Consider the following 24,445-nt stretch of genomic DNA (forward strand, 5'->3'; position numbering starts at 1 on the left):
GGCACCTGTAGCCCATTTCCTGCACACGCCTGTGCACGGTGGCTCTGGATGTTTCTACTCCAGACTCAGTCCACTGCTTCCGCGGGTCCCCCAAGGTCTGGAATCGGTCCTTCTCCACAATCCTCCTCAGGGTCCGGTCACCTCTTCTCGTTGTGCAGTGTTTTCTGCCACACTTTTCCCTTCCCACAGACTTCCCACTGAGGTGCCTTGATACAGAACTCTGGGAACAGCCTATTAGTTCAGCCATTTCTTTCTGTGTCTTACCCTCTTGCTTGAGGGTGTCAATGATGGCCTTCTGGACAGCAGTCAGGTCGGCAGTCTTACCCATGATTGTGGTTTTGAGTAATGAACAAGGCTGGGAGTTTTTAAAAACCTCAGGAATCTTTTGCAGGTGTTTAGAGTTATGTCGTTGATTCAGATGGTTAGGTTAATAGCTTGTTTAGAGAACCTTTTCATGATATGCTAATTTTTTGGGACAGGCATTTTGGGTTTTCATGAGCTGTATGCCATAATCATCAGTATTAAAACAATTAAAGACCTGAAATATTTCAGTTGGTGTGCAATGAATCTGAAATATATGAAAGTTTCATTTTTATCATTACATAATGGAAAATAATGACCTTTATCACAATATGCTAATTTTTTGAGAAGGACCTGTATATATGTATGTATATTGTATATATATATATATATATATATATATATATATATAATCACTTGTTAGTTTGTTGTTATGTTGCTCCCTTCTTAATGCTCACCACAGCGAGCTAACTTACATGAAAAAAGGTTTGGCTATTGTTTTGATGCCAGATGTGTGTCCTGACGCACCCACCCAGCTACCACAGCCCACTATGTGGAGCAGAGGGCTGCCATCCAAGGCACCCAGGCAGCAGGTGGTGGGGGTTAAGGGCCTTGCACAAGGACCCAAGAAGGAGCAAATGAGGGTGGAGACAGGTGTGGGCATATCTATGTGTGTGGGTGCTTCACCTTTCTAGTGTATGATGCAACAATCTGGGGGAATTGAACCTGAGACCTTTCAATCACAGACTCACCTTCTCTAACCTCTGCTCCACCAGTAATATGCTGAGAAACAATCTCAGCTACTATCACACAACATTTTAGCACTAAATCTGTGAAATTCAGTTAAATACATGTCTGTTTTCTGGGATCAGTTGGCTGTGAGCTCCATGCTGAAGTGTGTTTGCTCTAAAGGTTGTACAGCCAATAATCACACGTTTAACCAAAATCCATTCAGTGTTTAATAAGACAACAAACAGGGGAATCTCCAACTGTAGAGGTAGTTAGAAAAAATGTTTAAAGACGGTCTTTATTTGACCGTTTAGCTTTGGAAATATAAAATAGAATGAGTCTCAGCCACTTTCAAGACCCCATTTTAGCTGAAAACTGACAGAGTAATATCCAGTTTTATTTTTGTAAGGTCATTTGAATCGAGTTGATTCAAAAATTTTTATAATCATAATTATACATACAATAATTACTTTCTGAGAGGTTCATTAAAAATCAGTCCAGGTAATTACTTTGTACGATGTTTTGCTTAAAGAAAAAGTCACACACACAAGTACAAAGTAAATAGTAAAACCAAACTAAACGGAGTCACGATGTGAGAACTTCAAACAAACCCGTTGTTTCAAGTGTCAGGTGTAAAACAGAATATATATTTTTACATCACTGTATTTAAACCATAAATGTTGCTTATTCTGTTGGTGTCTTTTCACAGTGCATGTCTGTATAAATGTTTCATGATTAAACTTTACCTTAAAATTATCTTAGTGGTTATGTAAAAATGAGCAATGGAGTATAAAAAGCATATAAATGTTAACCTAATTTTTTTTTGTTCTTAAATTTTACACATCATGCGAGGCAAAGTTTTAAAAGCTTGTTTTTCTCCAAGTTTAGTACAAAGGTTAATGAAGTCCAGGTCATTGACTTGTTTGAAAAAAACTCTTTATTTAAAGAGGAAGTCAAACAAACTACAGAAATATCCAGTTTTATTTTTAGCTACCTGACCACCAGGTTATCAAAAGACCTTGTGTGTTGTTAAATATGGGTACACAGGTTTAAGACAGGAAACGCTGCTGCGATCACAAAGCTCTTTTGACAGAAATGGATCATTTTGTTGAAGCCAAATGGTTCAAAGTGATTCATACAGTGTCTGAACTATGTCATTTCTTTTAACCGAGTCTTCTTTCTGCTGCTCCCTTCTTCAGGGGTCGCCACATCGAGCTAACTTGCTTTTACTCCAGATGTCCTTCCTGACACAACCACAGACACCGAGCTACCACAGCCCTCTGTGTGGAGCAGAGAGCTGACATGTAGGGTGCTCAGGGGAGCAGATGGTGCGGGTTAAGGGCCTTGCTCAAGGGCCCAGAGTGGGACAAATGAGAGTTGAGGCATGTTTGGGTGCTTCACCTGTCCCACCCACATTTTATGCTGTCTGTCTTGGGAGTCGAACCGGTGACCTTCCAATCACAGGCTCGCCTTTTCTAACCTCTGCACCACCACTCCCCCCTATTTCTTGACAGAGTATTTCTTCAAAGAATGACCCATAAAATGAATAAAGTTAATTATGTTACAATTTGAAAGAAGGCTCCGAAGATCAGAGGATCCTTTTTTTCCATTTGATTATTTTGGTGGGCGGCACGGTGGCTCAGTTGGTAGAGCTGCCGCCTCTTCGTGAGAAGGTCACCAGTTCGAATCCTGGCCAGAGGGCATTTCTGGGTGGAGTTTGCATGTTCTCTCCGTGCATGTGTGAGTTTCCTCCCACAGACCAAAAACATGCATGTTAGACTGATTGGACTCTAAATTGTCTCTAGGTGTGAGTGAGAGAGTGAATGGTTGGCTCATTTGTCTCCATGTGTCTTTGTGATGGACTGGAGACCTGTCCAGGGTGTCCCCGCCCCTCACACAGTGACTGCTGGACATCGACACCGTGACATCGCGACCCGAGAAGGAAGAAGAGTGCAAAGATTTTTTTTAATTCAACTTTTATTTACACAGGTTTTAGTCTTATTGAGTCACGAGGACGCATTTACAATAGAGACCTGTAAATATTCTATTCAATTCAAAAATACTTTATTAAATATAATATATAATTTATAACATAATATATATATATAGATGTACAGTATATGGCAGGATGGATGGATTATTTTGGTGTCAGGTTTGTGATTTTGGTTACGTGCTGGTGGTCGTTTTGTGTTTATTGTTGGGTTTATTTTCTGTGTTTCTTATGTTTAGTCCTCTTCCATCTGTACCACTTCATTTTTCCTCAGTTTCTCCTCCTCAGCTCTCGCCTCACCCCTCTCACCTGTTCCTTGTTGTCATTTTATCCAGGTCTCACCACTCCACTCATCAGCCGTTGTCTTTAAAGTCCTCCAGTTTGCACGTCGCAGTCAGTCTGTTCGTCTCATCTGTGTTTCCTCGGTGCAGTAACTTGCCGTCACGTCAGACTTTTTTTCTTTAAATAAATTCCTTAGTTCTTTTTTAAGCTCCTCGTGTCTTTCAAATTTCTCCTCACACTCTGATAATCGGCTGTAAAAAACGTTTTTGCATTGGTCTTTGTGTGTTTTTTGGTTGTCTGCATGGTTAGCAAAAACTCTCACTAACTAATGTGCAGACTTGAATGACGCTCACAGAAAGTAACAACTGGACATACAGCTAGAGCTGAATTAACTTTTGCAGTCATCAGTTCAAGACGACCTCCACAGCTAATCAACATTAGTGAATAATATATTTAATGACTCTAACGCAGTTAATTGTGTAAATATTGGGCTAAGTTTCAGAGAAAAGCATCTGAGTCGTTCCTAAAACTCTTCCTGCTCTAAGAGATCATGTAAGATCTCACCATGTCACATGAGACTGACTTAAGGTTCTTTACAAGGGTTTCCCCAAATAGCTACAACTTTATGGTTTCTCATCATAAGATAAATTTAGTCTATGATTCTGGCCTGAAGATACATTCCATCAACTAATGCTGGGTCCTTAATATTTGGCTTACGTGGCTTTATTTTTCATGTTGCTTCCCAAAAGTCATTGTGCTTATTTTGAAGCAACTAATGGGGATTATGAAACATTTTAATTCATGTGACTTTTACCTTTTGATTCTTTTTCCTTTAACTTCCATTTTTTCATCAAAAGGTCTTGGTTTCGTCTTTGGCTGTTGTAAATAAATATATTCTCAATAAATTGCTTGATGAAACAAAAAAAAACGTACAAAAATCACTTTAGTCCTGTCTGTTGGTTGCAACCAGGACTGCATGTTTTTACTGACGGGGGGGGGGGGGGGGGTAATGCGATGACTGTGGAGTAAGATTTTAAAATAACTCTTCTCAGTGCAGGCAGAGATACTGTATCTTGAAGGTGTACCTGACTGCTCATAGAAGGCTAACTCTGCCAAACCACAAGATAAATCCTCTGTACCACGTCCAACACCACCGACTGCTGCGCAGCATTCACGCCTGCGTTAACCACACAAGGAAACAGAAGGCATTCTCTTTTTGAGGGAAACGGATAAATCCATTTGTGTCCCAGAAAGAGTATGTTCTTGATCTTCACTGTTCATGTTTGTTTGAGGAACCACCTGGAAAGCAGAATGTGTGGCTTAGACACATTGTCAGGGATGAACCCAGGATGGGTGTTTCAGGTCTTCAGTGATGATCAGTCCCTTGTTTGTGTCCAAACGATGCACCACACCATGAGTTGCCCCTCTTAACCCACAACCACACTGAGGCTTTTTCCTGCAGCTTCCCTGATGTTCTTTGTGGCTTTCCTCTCAATCAACCTTCTCCTTCACAGCAACCTGAGTTCAGAGCCTGGCTGGTCCTGAGTGATGTTGTGGTGGAAACTTCAGCTGCCTCCCAAGGTCTACATCAGCTGCCAGTCCCAAAGTGAGGCCAGCAGACCATTGGACCTTGTCCGTGTCGTGTTGTTTTTGTTTTTTTTGTTTTTTTTGCCAGCCTTGCCAAAGACCATGTTACTCTGAGCAGTGGGTTGCTTCTTGCTTTGGTTCTTTTACTAATAGTGTGTCAGCTACAGCGCCATCTGTCCCCCATTCTCCCAGGATTTTAGGGCAACACAATGTGCTTTAAGAACCCTATTGAGGGATATAGTGTGCAAATGTTTGAAATCTGAGTTCAACCCCCCAGCTGTGCAGGTTGGATGAATTGGGAGAACACTGCATAGATTGGACCAGAAATTCAAGTCTCGCTGGTTCTTACTTCCAAAGTCCTGTCCAGTGTAAACTTTTGGGTCAAGACTTGCTTCCTGTTCAACCTAGTTTAGAAGCTACACCTTCTCGGATATTCGTCAGCAAAACTCTTTTGTCTTGAAAGCCTTGCAGTCGTAGCTGCAATGGTCAAGCATCTAAATCTGGGCGTGCACTTTCAGGCCAGTCTGAGCACAAGCTCTCTGGACATGAACTGTGACTTTTTGTGTCAGGACAAAACACTTACCCCGATAGATGTAACGTTTAAAAAGAGATATTTTGCAACAAGTTCGTGGGGATTAAATAGAAAATAATCTCTCAAAATACCAAAATGCAAAAAATAGAGAAGACAATGTCAAAATGTGCACCTACATTTTTACCTTACACTTTTGTTTCTTTTAGCAAACATGGTTTTGTGGAGGATCCCTTTGTACCACACAGTCAGATGGACTGTCTGTGTGTACACTTCTCTATTGTGTGTCCGCAGACGGCCTTTTGTTCTGGTTGTGTGGGCTGCGCAGGAAGATCCAGACAGCTGAGAGCAACCTAATCCAGAAGGCTGCCTGAGGCTGATCATCCAGAAATGATACGAGGCGAGGCCTGCTTACTGGACCATAAAACACCAACTACTCCAACAAGTTCACTCCTCAGCTGAATTTAATCTATTTATAAAAACTCTGAAAGATGAAGTCAGTGAGTTTTCTGTGTTTTGCTATTTTTCTGCGCAACAGTGTAAACTCGGTGTGAACTTGTCCCCTGCCAGGAACAATGATTGGGATCAGTTTTTCAGTTTTCTGTTCTGACGTTTACTTTATGTTTATTTCTTACAGTGTTTGGTTTTTATATTTTCTTTGTTTTCAGTTTGTTCATTTAGTAACTTGTCGTGTTTCTCTCATTTTCAGATGTTTTCCAGTTAGTCTCTGCTCCTTCAGTCTGCCACCTCCATCCACCTGCTCCCCGTGCACCTTCTTCTTCTTCTTTGGTTTTTAATGGCAGCTTGCATACATCAATGTTGCACGACTGCCATCTCTTGAATTTTATAAATTAATACATTTTATAAATTAATTCCTCAGATTTTCTTATTGAGTCCAGTATTATTCAAAAAACAAAATACATTTCTTTTCCTGTCATCGCTATTCATATGAGCAACCACATTTTCAAAGGTCAGGTCCCTATTACAACCCATTTCCACTCTCAGTAATTATCTTTGACCCGCATATTTCCTGCAACTAATAACAACATGTTCTATTGTTTCTGTGGTATTACACCCATTACATAAACCAGTTTCCCCATCTTAAAGAGTGCCATTCAAAAAACTATGATCAGTTCTTACTCTATTTATAATAATCTCCTCCCTCCTATTTATTCCTCTAATTCTTTTAACATAAACTGTATTTTGTATCCTATATTATTATTATCTCATCATCCCATCTTGTTTTCCATAATTTCTTTGCTGTCTTTTTCAGATTTAGATAACTTTACTGGCATAACAAAATCTACTTTTTTAACAGCTTCTTTTGCCAACCTATCTGCTCTTTCGTTATAAAATACCTACATGAGCAGGAGTCCACATTATTATTTTATTTTTGTTTTGTTCACATATTCTATGATGAACAAAAAGAATCTCATACAAAATGTTTTGGTGATTATACTTGAACTTCCCTTTTCAATGGTTACCAATTCTGATAATGAATCACTGCAAACTATAATTTTACTTAACAAAAAAGGTTGAATCATGTCATCTGGACTTCGTTTTTTTGTTAAAAAGAAACGTTTCGCCCCTCATCCAAGAGGCTTCGTCAGTCTGAGGCCTAGCCATCTGGTATTACCCAGAAGCCACCCTGGCTTGTTCTACCATCCTCCACCCATTCTAAAGCCAATAATATAGCACACAATTCTACTATATATATATATACTCAAAAAAATTAGATGTTCTTTTTAAAGCTTAATCTTTAATTCAGGAATCACTACTGCTAGACTAGTTGCTTCGGTTTTGGGATCTTTCAAACCGTCTGTATACATTTGTAAATAATCATTGTACTTATTCTCTACTCGATCATAAAATTCTTGACAAATATCTGTAGTATTTCTTTTCTCAATACTTTCTTATTTTACATTAATGTTGCCTGTGCACCTGTCACATCAGCTCCAGTCCTTCTAGCCTTTCTGTTTTCATTCACTCCTCATAGGAGCATTGCATGGGCTGGCCAGGTCCCTTGTGCTCCTCCAGTCTCCTAGTGTTTCCCAGATTTGGATCCCTAATGGCTTTTTGTAAGCGTTCGCTGCTCTGACAGCTTTCTGTTTTGTTTGATAATGAAATCAAGTTTTAGTTGAGCTCCTTCTGCATTCCTGGGCTCTCAAGTTAATTTTCCCTCAAGATAAAATAAAGATCTTGAGAATGGAAGCGATAAATGTTGTGTGACTGATGTAAGGTTTTGTTAGTCCTCTTAAAATAAAACTTTTAAGTCCTTCCTTCTTAAAAGGAAAAATGACAGGTGCCACATTTTATGCAAGCTGAATATATCGATATTCTGAATGAAAAACAGCTTTGATTCTTTGTAGATTCAACAATGTCTGAATCTTAAAGTCATACACAAATCTTGTTCGAAGAGTTTGTGAATCTTCTTGAGACCACGTGACTTCCAGAGCACTTCCTGGATGAAGGATGAATCTCTCCTGACGTGTCTTGTTTGTGAAGGCAGCAGCTTTGTGGTTTAATCCTGTAGTTTGCAGGTTTTACCTGCATCTGCTGAATCCAGGCCTTCTTAAATAAAGCACTACTACTTTTTCTTTTTTTTTATTTGTAAACCACATTTATTCCGTGACGTTCTTGGGGTAAAGAATAATTATAATTTAGTTCACACGCGAAATGAGCTGCGTGTGAAGTTGCGGTGTCCCACACCTCCGTGTTGTTGTGTACCACGCAGCCTCCACGGTGCGGTCAGCCTCCGATCACGCAGCGAGGCGCTCTCCCATTGGTCAGGACCTCAGCACACCTTGGCGGCTCATTGGACGCAGCATTAGGCCACGCCCCCGATTCCTTCTGTTCCAAACGATGAATGAGGAGCAGGTCAGGGAGAAGTCTGGTAAACTTTGTTTGTCCCCGTCACTGAGCAGCTGATGAGTTAATGAAGCTGTAAGTAACTTTTTACTCTACTGAACACACACTTCAAACTACATTTGTGTCTGAGTGGTAACTCTTGTCTGATGTTATTCAGGTTTTTGCAACGTTATTAATGTTTGCTCCAGGGTACTTGCTTCATAGATGATTGTCTCTGTGGTGGTTTTTACCAGACAGTTCTCTGTCATGTCTGGTTGAGAAAGTAGGTGAAAGGTGAAAAGCAGAGCGCGACCTGATCAGGCTGGTTTCACGTGCTCCTTCCAGGTTTAAAAACAACAACAACAACAAAAAAAAAACAATCAGGCTTCAAACTTATAATGATATAAAAGCAGATAGTCAACACAACAAGATACAAACCTTTACAGGAAGTTGTTATGTAAAGTTTCCACAATTATAAAATTACATTGTGTTGAGGATAACCCTCAGCTACTACCACACCAAACTGTAACCCAACATCTGTATAAATGACTGAGTTCAGCCCATTTGGTGTTAGTTATGGCGGCCGTCTTGAATAGACTCCAAGCTGTACCTGTGCGTCTAATAATTCCTGACCGTTTCACTTAAATCTCTGGTGGTTTATGGGATATTTTGCTAACAGACAAACAAGATGGATGCCAATAGTTAATGTCAAGTTTTTAAGTAAAGATGTGCAATGTGAAGTGTTCAAAGTGGGTGTTGGGGATCATGCTCAGCTACCACCACACCAAGTTTTATATTAATATCTGTTAGGCCTGTCGTGATAAACAATAAGTCAATTAATCGCATGATAAAGGAAAACTATCTACCTCATTTTCATTTATCGGCTTTATCGTTTCTTCGTCTCTCTTTCTACTGAAGACACTGGAAGACAAAAGGGTCAACTCCGGTGCTCTTCACTGACCCCTCCATTTCTCGTTCCTCTTTAAAATCTGCTTTAACGATACAAAATCACATTCTTGGATCGTTAAAAGCAGCTAAGCTGAGAAGCTAAGCTACGAGCTAAGCTAACAGGCCGACCTCGGGAAAAAACCTCCCGTCTTGTCGAAGCTCCAAAATTCACGGTTGGAACTCGTGCCTTCGTGTAAAAAGTTGTTTTTTCCTGCAAAAAGAAGCTGAGAACTTGTTTACTGATTTTTTTAATTAAAAGTTTTGTGTGAAAAATGCTATGCTAAAGAGCTCAAACCACACGACCGTCCACCATTTTTAGAACCGAAGAGAGACGGCCCAGGTCACGTCAAGGGGCCTCCCTCCTATTTTTATTAGAGACACGCTGCTCGCTCCCTCACTATCCATCTTTCGATTCAGTCTTATACTGCCATCCAGTGGTCGAAAAAAATGTACTACATGCAAAACAAATTAACCAATATTTGTTCTTAAATTTAACAATAATTACTAATTATTGTCAAATTTCAAACAGTATTATCGTTTATCACAATAATTTCTGAGACAATTAATCGCCCAGAAAAATTTGTTATCGTGACAGGCCTAATATTTGTAATAATAAAAAAATAAGTTAAATCAATTTTTGTATTTGCTATAATCAATTAGTTGTAACCTCCATCTTGAATTGGGTTGTACAAGTACAACCAGTGGTTACTTTTGATAAGTTTAATAGATATCCATCCATTTGCTCATAAGGTATGCAACAAAAAGACACACGGAGCTTTTTTTTTTTATTGACCCTTTACTTATACAGGTAGTCTCATTTTCAAGAACTCAGTTTCAAGAGAGACCTGTTTAGGGAGCAGATGGTGGGGGTTAAGGGCCTTGCTCATGGGCCCAGGGTGGGGCAGGTGTGGGTGTTTCACCTACCTTTTAATGTTGACAGTACTGGGAGTTGAACCTGCGACTTTCCGACCACAGGCCCATCTTCTAACCTCTGCACCACCACTCCCCAGAGCTGGCTGTAATGACAAAAGATTTAAAACAGATCTTCAGCTAATGCTCAGAATGTATATTATGGATGATGCTCAGCTACCACCACACCAGATTTTAGCTCTATATCTTTAACATCTGCTGAACTTTAGCCATTTTTGTATTTGCTGTGTTTCCTAGCTGCGGTGGCCTTTTTATGATTTTACTTAAAACTGTTTGCAAGTTCATAAGATATTTTGCTAATATACCAAACAAACACACACACACACACACGGGGCAAACATTTTATCAACAAGTAGTAAATTCTTCGTCTGGTGTTGTCCAGGTCTGCAGCATGAAAGCTGAAGAGCAGAACTCAGGCACAAGGTCAAAGATCCAGAGTGAAACCCGGCCGGCTCCTTTTCTGGGTGCAGGTGACCTGAAGGCTGCAGAGGATCTGATGTCCATGACTAACCCCTGGAATACAAGGGACTTCAGGGAAAGACACATGAGACCCCTGACTCCCAACTCGGAGAGCTCAGAGGACGACTCTGTCCCCGCTGGTCTGTCTGGGCTGCATAACCCTTCGTTTGTAAGTGAATCGTTCAGACTGAACCTGAAAGATTTAGTTTATTTTAAGTAGCGACATGATCTGGCAGGGCCGGATTTAAGAGGGTCTGGACCCCTGGGCTTGAGCTACTTCTGGGGCCCTATCCACATAATTAGTGTTTCTTTAAGCATCAAAATGACATCACTGAACAAGTTGTCGTTAACTTCAGTTTCTAGTCAGGGCAGAGCTGCTCTTAGCTGTAATGTGTAAAAAACATTTTATCAGCCCATCCAACAGCTATCAGAGTGAAATTGTGAAAAGTTTAAGAAAGTATAATTTTAATGGACCAAATCATTTTAAAGTGCCACGGCAAGGAGAGAGAGAAAAGGTCAAGACAAAATATATCAGTGAGCCGAACAGAAGGCAGCGCTGCAGTAAACTTTATAAAGCCGCATGAACACTTTAGCTAAATGTCTCGGAATTACGAGTCAAGTAAATCGAAATTACAGAGTTTTGTTTTAAAACAAAAATAAAATCCTAGAGAACTGCAGAACAACTTTATGAAAAAAAAATAATATTTTTTTCATTTTGTCCGAGTTGTCAGGCCTCTAACGATTGATTGTTATGTACTGATGATCGATTGCTAGATTAATGGTCCCCTTTTACATGTGGAAAAACTAGTTTCTGGAATTCCACTGCAGACTGGTTTGAACCACTTTGAAAAGGTGCTATTTATACAACGTTGATTATTTAACTGAGCTGAAGTGTTCAAAACACCATATTTTGGCATGACTGCCTCAGAGGAGTTGACGGGGGAGAAGGCAGGCCCCAGAAACCATCTTATCTCCAGCAAACTCTTTTATTTTCCATTATGGAAGTGTGGTATTTGTGGGACTCCAGTTTGTTTGTGGCTCCTCGGACTGAAGAAGTCCTTTGGATGAAGGATGAAACATCTCAGCAACAAAAAGAAACCGTCCAGATGACCTGACTGGACATTGCTGGGTTAGGCTGATGGTCCTCCTTTTACAATGAACAAAACTAGTTCTGGCTGTCTGCAGCAAACTGGTTGATCCACTATGAGAAGGTGCTGCTTATGAGACTGAATGTTGCAGCTCCTCAGACTGAAGAAGTCCTTTGGATGAAGGACGAAACATCTCAGCAACGAAAAGAAACCGTCCAGATGACCTGACTCGACCTTGTTAGATTCATCTACCTGAATTCTTGAGCATTCATCAGGACATGAAATAAAAGCTTAAATTGACAATGCTAAAGCTAAAATTTAGCAAAAAATTAAAAGTAAAAATGAGCATATGTATAAAGAAAAGATTAAAAACTCTAGCGCTCCTCTGAACCTTTGGCTAAAACAGGTTAATGCCCCAGCACCCCCGTCGTCTGGCCTCGTTTCTCAGAGCGAGTCTCAGTCTGTGGTTTTGACATTAAAGGAAGCGTTCATGCTTTATCACGACAACAAGTTTCTCAGACAACATCTGATTGTGTCTTTACTTTCAGTGCATGACCCCGCCATACAGCCCGCCCCACACTGAAGTCGCTCGCCGCTCTGCTGGTTCCCACACACACCAGTACACCAGTGTGATCCGCCACACTGCTGACTGGAACCGTTCTCAGTTCCTGCAGGAGGACCGGATGACCAGGGTTCTTACAGAGGACCCAGAAACCCATCTGAACTGCTGCATTCAAGACACCGAAGAGACTGTTGTAATACAGGAAACTTCTTCTGAAGCACATTTTGCAGCCATGGCCGAGTTTGGACCGGATGATAAATCAAACACAGCTCGAGTTGCTCTGCAGCCTGCTGACGACAGGGTTGCTCCTGCAGGCCCAGCTGGGGTGCAGAAACCTGTCGCCACCTTTCTGCCCGTCCCCTTAGCATTCACCAACACGCACGTTCCACAACAAGCCCTTAAACAAGAGCATGCACCACCACAAGCTCCGGTGTTCCTCGTGGGGGGTCGGGTGGTGAGGGGTCCTGTAATGCTCCTGGTCCCTCAACTATCTGTTCCAACCATCATTGTTCAGCAAACGGCGGCGACCTCTGCTGGCACCAAGTTTGCACCCATCGCCCCCGCTCCTGGACATGTCGCCTCAGTGCAGAGACAAACCCCTCTGCAAACAGAAGCGTCACGTGCACGCAGCCACGTGTGTCCCCATGAGGACTGCTCCAAGACCTACTTCAAGAGCTCCCATCTCAAGGCCCACATGAGGACACACACAGGTAAGAGACGAGGGGATGGACTGCTGCAGAAAGGTGTCATCCTTCTTCAAAATGCAAACTATATTGCTTGTCTGTTAGCAAAATATCTCATGAGCCACTGGACAGATTTTGATGAAACTTGTAGAAAGTAATCTTGGGATTTATGTCTACAAAGGATTACATTTTGGAGTCAACCCATTTTAAGATGGCCGCCACAGCCAGCATTAGCTAACACAACAGTGGCTGCAGCTCAGTTTGTTTTACAGATACTGAGGTACAATTTAAAGTGGTAGTAGCTGAAATTCATTCCCAGCACATGCCCTGAGCACTACACAATGTGCACATTTCTGCCTAAAACTTTGGCATTAACCGTTGGTGTCAGTCGTGTCTGTTAGCACATCCTGCACGCCCACTTCAGCTGGCTAAAGCAAACATGACATTAAAAGAAGTGCGTTTGTAAAGTTTTTTAGCTAGAGAGATTGCATTTCTTGCAGAAATGCAGACTGAATGCTTATTGCTGAAGATCTTGCTGAAAAACAGCTGAAATTAGCTAAAAACATGCTGAAATGTAGCTGAAATGGAAGAACAAGCCTAAGTTGGCAGAAGAAAGCAGACAGAACACATATTTGTTGAATTTGGTTTAAATAAGCAGAAATGAGCACAAAAAATAGTAAATTTGCTCAAAAAGCTGAAATTAGAAGAAAAAAAAAAGCTGAAAAGTAGCTGAAAAGGCAGAAAGACGCTTAAATCACCAGAAAGAAGGGGAGAGAGCACATTTTTGCTGAACTAGGCTGAAGAAAGTTTAAATGCGTTCAAAAAATGTGGGATAAGCTGAAAAAGCTAAAATTAGCATAAAACAACTAAATAGTAGCTGAAATAACCGAAATTGTTGAAACTGGCAGAAATAAGCTGAAAGGAGTGTAACAAGCTGAAATTAGCAGAAAGAAGAAGCACATGAATGTTGCAGTTAGCAGTAGCAGTAAGTTGTGCAAAACAGCTGAAAAAAACAGCTGAAATTAGCTGAAAGTAACTGAAAAAAGCTTAAATTTGCACGAGGAAGCTGAAAGAAGCTGAAGCAGATGAAAGGAGCAGTAAAAAGTTGTAAACAGATTAGGGATGCACCGATCCACATTTTTTAAACTTCCGATCCGATCCTGATACCTAAATCATGATATCTGCCGATCCAGTTCCGATATCATGATCATCATTGATTTTATATGAGGCTGTAATAATCTCCTCTCAAGTACAATTTGTACAAATATATATATGCATGTCAAAAAAGGCAACTTGAGGTAAGTTTTATTAATGTTGGATAAGTTTTAAAGTTAGAATTAAATTCTGCTAACACAAAACATGTTTCTTTTTATTCCTAGTTTTTAAGTGGATATTAAAGTGATTAATTTAAGTGATTATTTGTTTAAAGTTTTTTTTTTTTTAAATAAGGGGCAGATATAATAATCTTTTTCTTCTTTCTGCACTTTTTTCATTCGTTTTTTTTTTTTTTTTGATGGTTTTTCTTTTAAATGAGTGAATTAAATTAAAATAAATAAATGGCTTTAAACATCTAATAAGTTCATGGCATAAACAAACACAGACATGTTCCTGTTTTTAGTATTTTACATTGATTTATAATGTAGCTGTTTTTTTTTATTTTTTTTTTAAATATATATAATTTTCTTGTATTTTTCAAATCATGTATTTTTTATTTTTATTTTTTTATGATTGTCTACTGTTGTACTGATAAATATCTCCTGCAGGGTAAACTATATCTTGGCTGCAAGTATCAAGCTGTGAAATCCTTCGTTTTCTACAACTGATAGTGGTTGGTCATTAATTACAATCAAGTTTAGCAACTTCTCTGTAAACATTTGAGCTCCGTGGCTTCAGTGATGTCTTCTTCTTGTTACATCCAAAGCAGGTGGTCTGATTTCGGTCAGCCGCGCTCAGTCTGTCCCTCCTCAGAGACACGCAGACTGAGCGCAGCTGGCCGGGGTCAGGCTGCCTGCCTCGGGTTGAGTGAGAGGAGTGAACCGCTGAAGCCACGGAGCTCGAATGTCCAACGTAAAACTAACTTCACCGCGGTTTAATGTGGCGCTATGGCTCTGCAGACATTGCATGTTGCTGTCTTGTTTTGTGGTGTTTCTAGTGTAAAATACTTCCACACAGTGGACATGTTTAGATGAAAAGTTGGTTAGCAGTTAGCCACAGTGCTGCTGCACGTTGTAGCTGGCTGCAAACTATGAAATGGATTTCCTGAATGTGAGGCGGGTCTTATTACTCTGGGTCCATGAGACACGCCTCCGTTCAGGAAATCCATTCCATAGTTTGAAGCCAACGTGCAGAGCAGCTGGCAGGGAATCACATGTGGAGATGTTTCAACAGACACAGACATGCATCATGGATCAGAAATCTCTGCAGGTTGAATCAGAAAAATCAGATACATAAATTATGCTGGTATTGGAGGCCGATACCAATACCAGACCGGCTCCATCACTAAAACAGATCTAAAGATTTCAAGGTGACTCTTCATTAACACTCACACAGTTAAATAAAACCCTCAGGTTTGATGAACCAGAGTCTGAACTTCATCGCTGTGTGTCCAACAGGTGAGAAGCCCTTCAGGTGTAAATGGGAGGGCTGTGGGAGGAGCTTCGCTCGCTCCGATGAGCTGTCTCGACACCGGCGAACCCACACAGGAGAGAAAAGGTTTGCCTGCCCGCTGTGCTTCAGCCGCTTCATGCGCAGCGACCACCTGGCCAAGCACGCCCGACGACACTTCGCCATGAGGAAGAAGTCCTGCTGGATGTTGGGGATCAGCCCGTCACACCTCACATCTACAGCAGGAAGGCTTCCATCACAAACTCTGACCATACACAAACTCTGACATCAAACCTTTTCCTCACTGAATTTGCACAGAACGTTTTTTTTTTAATTGTTTACTGCTGAAAACTGAAGGTGAATGAAAATGATTTATGTCCGTTACCAGAACATCTCCTAAACCACTGGACATACTGAAACTTGCAGAAAGTAATTAGTGAACGTACATCTACAGATGAATAACTTTTAATCAACCCAATTCAAGATGGCTGCCACAGCAGTCTGACCAGAAAAACACAAACATATAATTCAGTCTTGTTTGGTGTGGTAGTAGCCGAGTCAGTGACAATACTTCTCATTGCAAATGATCTTTGCTTTAAAAAACAAAAACCTTAGGATTAACTGGTGGAGTGAACCCAGTTAGCAAAATATCTCATGAACCACTGGATGGATTTTAATGAGACTTTTACTCACTGGATGTACATGAACAGATCAAGTATTGGATTCAAGATGGCCGTCATACCCTGCGTGAGACTTAATTTCATGTTATTTTCTAGGACTGAGCCACAACTCCCACTTCTCAACGTGACGATCTTTAACATCGAGGCAGGAAGGAGGCGGGCGACATGCATTCCTCCTTCCAGAAGCGTTGGGTTTTAATATCGGCAGACGTGCAGTGATGCCTCACCAACTGTAGAGACCTCGACTTGTTTTTGTTTTAACCAAAGAAAGTTTGTCATTTGAAAATCTTCAAAAACAGTTTTTGCACAACTTTTATTTCTATTGAAGTGTTACTGTTATGGTCGTTACAATAATCAAACATTTGTCCTGATCATTGCTTTGACGCCGTTTCATCCATTTACTTTAGAGAGATTTATTCATTTTGTTCTTTCAAGTTCTCCAAACCTCCTCTGTCCTGTTTGCATCAAAATCAGGTCTTCGTTCTATAAGGCTGATCGGTTCTGTGACTTTATGTGCAACATTAAAGTTATTTGAAAATAAAATGCTGTGGTTTTCTCTCAAGTCAATAAGGTTTTTATTATTGTTCATTATGACACAGCAACAACTTGAAGCAGGCCTGATCATTTATTGTTCTCAGGACACAGCACAGATACAACACATGCTGTGCAAATAGATCTGCAGTCACAAAATCAAGTCCAATTCCTTCGACATGATGAAATACATACAGAACACTACTACTGTCAACTTTCTTGTGTAACTGCCCTTTAAATAAATCCCATTTTCTGTCAGCGGGTCCAGTAACCATCAGCACGTTCCCTGTTCCACCTGCAACACATGCGTCTAATAGTTCTGCTTTAGTATCTGGTGGCACAGCTGTCAGCGCTGTGAACATTAGCCTCGTTTAGATTTCTCGTTTCTGCTTTAAATGCTTCAGAGGAGTCAAAGACAGAAATGACCTCAGTAAATGCAAAATGCCGTTTTCAAAGAATGATCAACTTATTAAAGGAAAAATAAATATTATCCAAACCAAGCAGGCACTCTGTAAAAATAAAAATAGTCCCATTGTGTGACATTAACTGTTCTATGTTTTTTTTTAGTTATGTTCAGTGTTACTGCCACAATGATTACCTGATTACAGTCAGACCTGCAGATCCAATAAATCATGCAAGTTAACTGCAGAGGAAACAAAGAACTGTGGTGAACCTTCAGGAGTGGACGACTGAATCACTCCCAGAGCTCCTCAACCCAGGAGGTCCCAAAAGCCCCAGATCATCTAAAGCCCTGCTGGCCTTCGTTAGGGTCAACAATAGGAAAGAAACAAAAATGGCCTCCAGTAGAAAGTTTCAAGGCAGAAAGAACTTTGTGTAACTAGTGTGGACTGAGGAGACTCTCGTGCAGCTCTGTGGAAGGTGTGCGTCCCATTCCATCTGGTGTAAAAACCAACGCTGCAGTTCAGAGAACATCAAACCGTTCAACACGGTGGTGCAGCGTGATGGTCTGGGGCTGCTTCAGGAAGAGTTGCTGTAACTTGTGGAACCATGGACTCTGCTCTACCAGAACATTCTGAAGGACGATGTCAGAACATCTGGATCGAGCTCACTTGGTTCTGCAGGACGATGATCTGATCTCATTCCTCACCACCGGGTGGAACCCTCACTGCCAGCTACCACAGATGTTTGATTACAGATGTTCATGTCAAAGTGGAGCATTTATTAGATTTAGGGGCAGTTACTTTTCCACACAGGACCACGGTGGTTTCTCCTAATAAATACAATCCTTTACAAACTGCATTTTGTTTTTACTCTGGTTATCTCTGTCTGATGTTATTTGAGGGAGAAACAAGAATTGTGTAAGAACATGTTCTCAGCGCTGTTCCTGCTGGCCCATCACTTGATTCAGCACTTTAGGAAAACACTAAAACACCAGTTGACTGGTGAACACCCAACACTTTGCTTTCTAACCACACCAGTGGCCGACTGTACTTTCCTGGAATGAGCGGATGTGGTGACACAACCAGTTTTAGTTTTGTGTTCCATTTAAAAACACTAAAATATAAGAACAGATTTTATGAGTAATCATGGAACTGAGCTCTTGTATTAGATAATAAATTATCCAACAAATAAAATATAAATACATGTAGCAAAGCTCCACAAAACATCTCAAACTTGTGTTTCAGTATAAATCTTACTTTAGAGACCGGAACAACACAATATACATGATACATATAACCACTTGCCTAATGACGTGACTCGTGTATTTTCTGTGAATTTGTGTGTATTTTCTGGTCTCATGCACTTTGTTAGATTCAGTTTGACCTTTGCTGTGCTTTTCCACGTGCAATCACGTGTTACACACTGTGTCTGGTCCCAGAAAGTTCCAGCGTTAATCTAGACTATGGGTTGAGTTCATCCCAGTGAAGTGAATATTAGAGGGTGCTAGCAGCATAAACCAGGACGAGACGTGAAAAGCTTTAGCTGTTTGCTAAGCTGGAACAGACAGAGCAGCCTCTGTTTGACAGGAACTAAGACAGTAAGGGATGACTGAGAAGTTCTTCAGTGTATTCTCCTGGGTGCCACCAGACTCCTGCATTTCAAACCTACAGGAGGAAAGCAAAACCTCTTAAAATCCCATTTGTTTCCATCAAAACGTGCATTCATCAGAGAGATACTTGCCAGTCTCTAGAAGATATGGTGTAGTAGACGGGTGGTGGTGTTGAGTCATCGGAGGTGAGGAGTGGCTGGCCCAGGCTGTAGGCCCCCGCCTGTGTGAACAGCAGCCAGTCTCCTACACTGAGCTCAGGGAGCACACAGTGCTCCACCACCTGGTCCAGGTCGTCCCCAGAGGGACCCCAGAGGCTGCTGCTGAACACCGCAGCATCCACAGACAGTTTCTGCGTGAAGCGTAGTAAAGATGGTCCTTCTTAAAAAGGCTGTTTAAATGAAGAGAAAGAAATGTTTTACTGTGACTCACCTTGTAAGCAGACGGGGCTGTGATTAGAGCTCCACACAGTTTGCTGGAGAATGAGCCATAAACGCCCTCATTCATGTAGTACTGAAACTCAGGCTCCTCGTTGGGGGACAGCTCGTCTGTTCAAGGATGGGACACACACGTTTGTACTCTTCATTTACTGTCCGACATGCAAACACTTTTAAAAGTCTAAATACAAGTGGTAAACCCCAATAAGGAAAAAAGTTGGGATGTATTTTAAGATGTAAGCAAAAACTAAATGCAATCTTTTGATATTATGAACTGTAGATGATGCAATTTTCTAAATCTGTTGAGGAATGTTTTTATAAATAGCTCCACTATTTTTAGACACTCTTTCGCAGACAGCTGAACCTCTGCCCATCTTTACTTCTGACAGACTCAGTCTCTCTAAAATGATCTTTCTGTACCCGTCCTCTTACAGACCTGTTGGAAATGAACACAACTCCAATTGTTTTATTTTGATTTGTATCACTTTTACAGCTTTTTGTCGCTGTCCTCTTTTTTTTTTTTAAACATGTGTTGGCTCCATAAAATTCTAAATGATTTTATTAAAAAGCTAAATACAAGCAAATAAAAAAGGAACATCTTAGTTTAAACATTTTATACGTTTACTGTGAATAAAATATGTGTTTATGAGCTTTTCAAATCATTGCATTCTGTTTTATTTACATTTTATACAACGCTCCAATTCTTTCTTATTTTAATCGTGGTTGTACATTTAAATAACTTTAAGCATGTCACTGACCAGGGTCCAGGTCCTGGCAGTCACGAGCTACCACCTCTTTCGAGACGATGTTGACAGCCAGGGTGAAAGCAGACGACACAAAGAAGCTGCCAGGTTCAGCAATGGTGGAAACGCCAGTGGAAGAAGGAAAGTATAAATCCACCATGGACATGACCGCCCTGTTAATCTGAAGATGACAAAGACTTGTTAAACTTTTGACTAATAAAATGGAATTCTTAGAAACGTTTTACTTGGTGACATGACAGGTTATATGCAGGACTGCGCACTCTTCAAACTGAATCTTTCCTCAGTAAGAAGAGCAGATGAGGAGATACTGACCATCTCCAGCTGACTCTCAGAACCACTGAATCCACCTCCGAGGTCCAAAATGTTCATGCTGAAGCCAATTTCCTCCTGCAAAAATCAATAAATAAAAGATTCAGAGGTACCGCCTATTATATGGAGCTGACACTTTTTATATTCAAAGGGACGTTTTGGTCATTTTAGTTGGGGTTCTGTAGAAAACTTACAATTAATATCTTATGTGTTGTAGATAGCTTTCTGAACAGCCTCAGTTTGGAAATACACAGCTCAAGTCTGACAGGTCAGCCACTCTGAACAGCACCGTGATCGCTGCCGTAACAAACGAGCCATCTCCAAAGAGTCTGTGCTGGTCCATGTAAACAATTATATAAACCTTTACGGTGATGTCGATGTTGCATTATGTGCTTATTTACATCAAACTCTATGACTTATTGCAAGTGCAGATAGGTGCAGCAGCAGAGAGCTAAAGCATTTCCAGGGCAGCTTGGAGTCACGTCCAGCAGGAAGTTCATAATTGTATAAATTTATGAGTATTTATGGGAGATCAAATTAACAGAAGTATAAAGGTTTATAAAAAAAAAGGTTTAAGATCAGGGCTATTAACTGGCAGCCTGCAGGCCGGTGGCTTCAATCCAGCCCACCAATGACTTCATTAAAAAAAAGTGGTTCTGGGTTCTGTTTATTGTATTTATGATTCAATGCAATCAAATAAACAAATTTAAAAGGTAACAAATCATCATAATACTTGGTTTATTTACATAATGACTTAATCGCTGGATGTCCGGCCCCTGAGAGGTTTAGCTGAATAGCACTGGTTTAGATGAACCACTGTGAAGTTTAGATGATTATAGCAGCTTTAAGAAAATTAATTTGCTTCAGAAACTGGTCTGCTCAATCAATATTTATAAACTAATTTATAAACTTTTACACCAAATACAAAATGGCTGCACTGTCATTGGATTGATTTGACATTAATTTGATTTGGATCTGAACTAAATTTGGACTTGTTCCTGTTGAATCGTGCTGAGATAACTTTAGCTGAGATGTGACTCTATAAAAAAACTAAATTGAATTGTAAAGATAATGGATGGATCTAATCGTACATCAGTTTTGCATTCCATGGTTGTTTTGGCAGAAATGTAATGTTCCTGCTGGAAAGAAGACCCAAAGCGGCACAAGAAGTTCTGCAATTTGGACTTGAAAATATCAACATGTAAAATGAAACTGATGGAGGCGAAAGATTTACACACAAGTGTTCAGATGAACTACTTTATTTTGGAGAATTTACTGGGATTTTATGACGGCAGGAATCTATTTTGGTTTTAGTTGTATTTGAACGTGTCGATGGCTAATCAGTCACGTTGGACATAAACTGTTTTTCAAACTGTGGTCAGTCCAGAAACAGAAAACAGAAGTTATTAACTGCGCATAACTTTTCCACAAACTTCTTTTCCAAATGGCCGAACTCTTCCTGGAATGCAAAAGTGAGGTCCATGATAAAGTGTAAAGTCTTACTTACTGCCATATCAAAGACACAACGAGCATCAGAGATGGCGTGAACAAACACCTGATCATCCTTACAGCAGCTAGAAATGTGACACCTACGAGAGGTAAAACAGTCATGCAGACATCGTTCAAATAAACAACTTTATTTTTTGTTTTGCACATGCAAAAGAGATAGTTAAAATGACCTTGTAGTTTTCTAAGTTTGTATCTTCAGCTCTCACCTGACTCCTACCACCTGCACACCCAGCTCCTTAGCACTCTCCAGCAGGTGCCTGCAGTCCTTGAGGGAGCAGCCGAACGTCATGCTCAGCTCATCGCCAGGGTTGGCAGCATCTGTTGTCACCTGTAGCAGCAGCCTGATACGACACACAACAAACAAACTGTGTTTATTTTGTTTTACTGAGAACAGCAACCAGGGGCAACACAAGGACATTTTCCAGTTTGTCCAGCAGAAAACCTCTGGACAGAATTGGACTTTCTACTAAAATCTTTGGTTGTCTGCTACCTTCACAATAAAGAAAGAAAAAAATCTCAAGAAAAATGTCATTTAATAAGTATATCACATTTTATACAGTACTAAATACAAATGTTCTTAGTCAGCCATCTTGTTGACTTGTTGGAATTTTCAAGCTACTGAGCTGCAGACACTCCAGGCTGTGAATATTTACTGTACGTAAACGTGATTTCTTAGTTTTCTATTATTAAGAAATTTGCAAAAATCTCAACAAAAAAAAAGTTCACAGTCATAATGGGGTATTGTGTGTAGAATTTTGAGGAAAGAGATGAGTTTAATACAATTTAGAATAAAAGTTGGAACAAACCAAAATGTAGAAAATGTGAAGCACAAATTTACTGTAGGTCTCTTCTCAAAGGTTTGCATGTAAACAGGAGTATACTGTGTACGTGGCCTTAGTAAAAGTACACAGTACACTGTGTACAAGACCTTAGTAAAATACTGTGTACATGACCTTAGTAAAAGTACACAGTATTCTGTGTACATGACCTTACATATTTCCGTACATGATGAAAGTCCGTTGCAGTGACTGAGAACTTTATGGTGGAGATGGAGATGGGGAGAGGGCAGTTCGGTAGGCGGGGCACCCTGCTTGTATACTGGTAGGGGAAACTGTTTTCTGAACTCAATGCATGTACATATGTACCAATGGACCAGTGGACTGGTGACGATGAAGGATGCAGATATCACTGGTAGCAGAATTATCAAAGACAAATTGTACGTGTGTGTACCTAAAGTCTCTGTTCCGTCTGAGGGAGCTCTTAAAGCAGGACTTGTGTCAAGTAGAGAATACTTGTAAGTCTTCATTCCAATCATACGGACACAGTAACTTTTCTTTAAACAAAAACATAAACCATAATTATAAAGAGGATGCTGAGATGAACCCTCTTTAAGATGAATGTGATAAATTAAAGTTAACTTCATTTTGATGTTGTTTTTATATGTTTAGAATATCTGTTCTCAGAATGACATTAAAATTAGTTTGGATCTGCACTTTTTAAACATTTTGGTATAGGAATCAGTTTGTTGTTGTGCTGACACTTATTCTGTTACACAATAAGCATTTCACGGGTAAAGGCAACATAAACATAAACCTAAATGGCTGTAATACTGTTTTTTCTATATATTTGTGGGTACTGATCTTTTAGTAGGGGTTGGAGGGATGTTTTTTTAAAAAAAAAACATTATCAATAATTACCAGAGAATTTTAAATAAGACTTTTGTTTGAATTGTCTGTTCTTGATGCAAAACACAAACAGCAGCTCAAAACTCAAACGAGCTCTGGGACAAATCATTAAACACATACTTGGCGTTGGGGTGGCAGCGAGAAATCTTGTGCAGTTCTGCTTTGTTATCACACACCAGGAGGTCAATGCCATTTTTAGCAGCATATTTGATCTGGGAGAGCTGTTTGCAAACACCACTGTAGATGATGTCTTCAGGGGGAATACCATGACTCAGCACCAGCTCAAGTTCAGACTAAAACACAAGGAGACAAAGACAGACCTTAACAAAGTTACTTTATGCGAACAGGTGGACAATTTATTTCTAAATAAGGTACTAATAAGGTTTTTTTTTTAATAAATAAACTGATTCATTTATGCTCTGTGTGTATTCTACATCTTGATGATCATAAATCTTTAGTGTAAAACATAATAAAAGTACCACTGCTTGTTGTGATAGGAGAGGGGCAAAACAGATGTAAAACAAAACCCCACTCTGCTCAGTAGCCAACACTTAATTCAGCTGACAAATTCACTGGTTACAATTCTCTATAATATGTTGGGAAAGAATACCTTGTTGGTGCATGTGAAGCCCGAGCCAAAGGCAGCAAGAACTTCAATCACAGCTGGACTGCTGTTGCATCTGACAGCATAGTAGGGTCGAATTTGACTCATATGAGTTCGCCAGCGAACCTGCTGCCTCATTATGACTCCCAGGTCTGCTACAAAGAATGCGTTTTTCTCAGGCTACGATGGGAAGAAACACACACAAATAAGTAAAAACAAACTAACAAGAAAACAAGCAGACCCAAGTCTTCACCATCACCTCACATTACAAGCCTCAAAAATATGTCCATCTTGCAATATGCTGCATACTGTAATACAATAACCAATGAAATATGATACAGCTGGTTTGAAAACTGTTTTGAAACAGTGTAAAGTCTTCT

At 40.2% G+C, this 24,445-nt stretch overlaps 2 protein-coding genes across 2 annotated transcripts; one reads left to right on the forward strand and one right to left on the reverse strand.

Annotated features, from left to right (window-relative positions):
* Positions 1-851: 851 nt before the first annotated feature.
* On the forward strand, positions 852-15,824 carry LOC119410395 (Krueppel-like factor 10). The gene is made up of 4 exons (XM_037677307.1): positions 852-954; positions 10,613-10,770; positions 12,238-12,961; positions 15,547-15,824. The coding sequence occupies exons 1-4, from the start codon at positions 852-854 to the stop codon at positions 15,822-15,824; spliced, it is 1,263 nt and encodes a 420-aa protein (XP_037533235.1).
* Positions 15,825-16,713: 889 nt separating this feature from the next.
* Positions 16,714-24,245, reverse strand: LOC119409538 (antizyme inhibitor 1; the record flags this gene model as incomplete). The annotated part of the gene is given in 9 exon segments (XM_037676434.1): positions 16,714-18,815; positions 18,892-19,109; positions 19,190-19,305; positions 19,953-20,118; positions 20,271-20,345; positions 21,775-21,856; positions 21,983-22,117; positions 23,582-23,754; positions 24,072-24,245. Coding segments are annotated over 9 exon segments (1,254 nt in total), but the record flags the coding sequence as incomplete, so codon positions are not given.
* Positions 24,246-24,445: the final 200 nt, after the last annotated feature.

This window comes from Nematolebias whitei, chromosome 5, assembly GCF_014905685.2.
Source record: "Nematolebias whitei isolate Nwh7 chromosome 5, NemWhi1, whole genome shotgun sequence".
NCBI classification, from domain to species: Eukaryota; Metazoa; Chordata; class Actinopteri; order Cyprinodontiformes; family Rivulidae; genus Nematolebias; species Nematolebias whitei.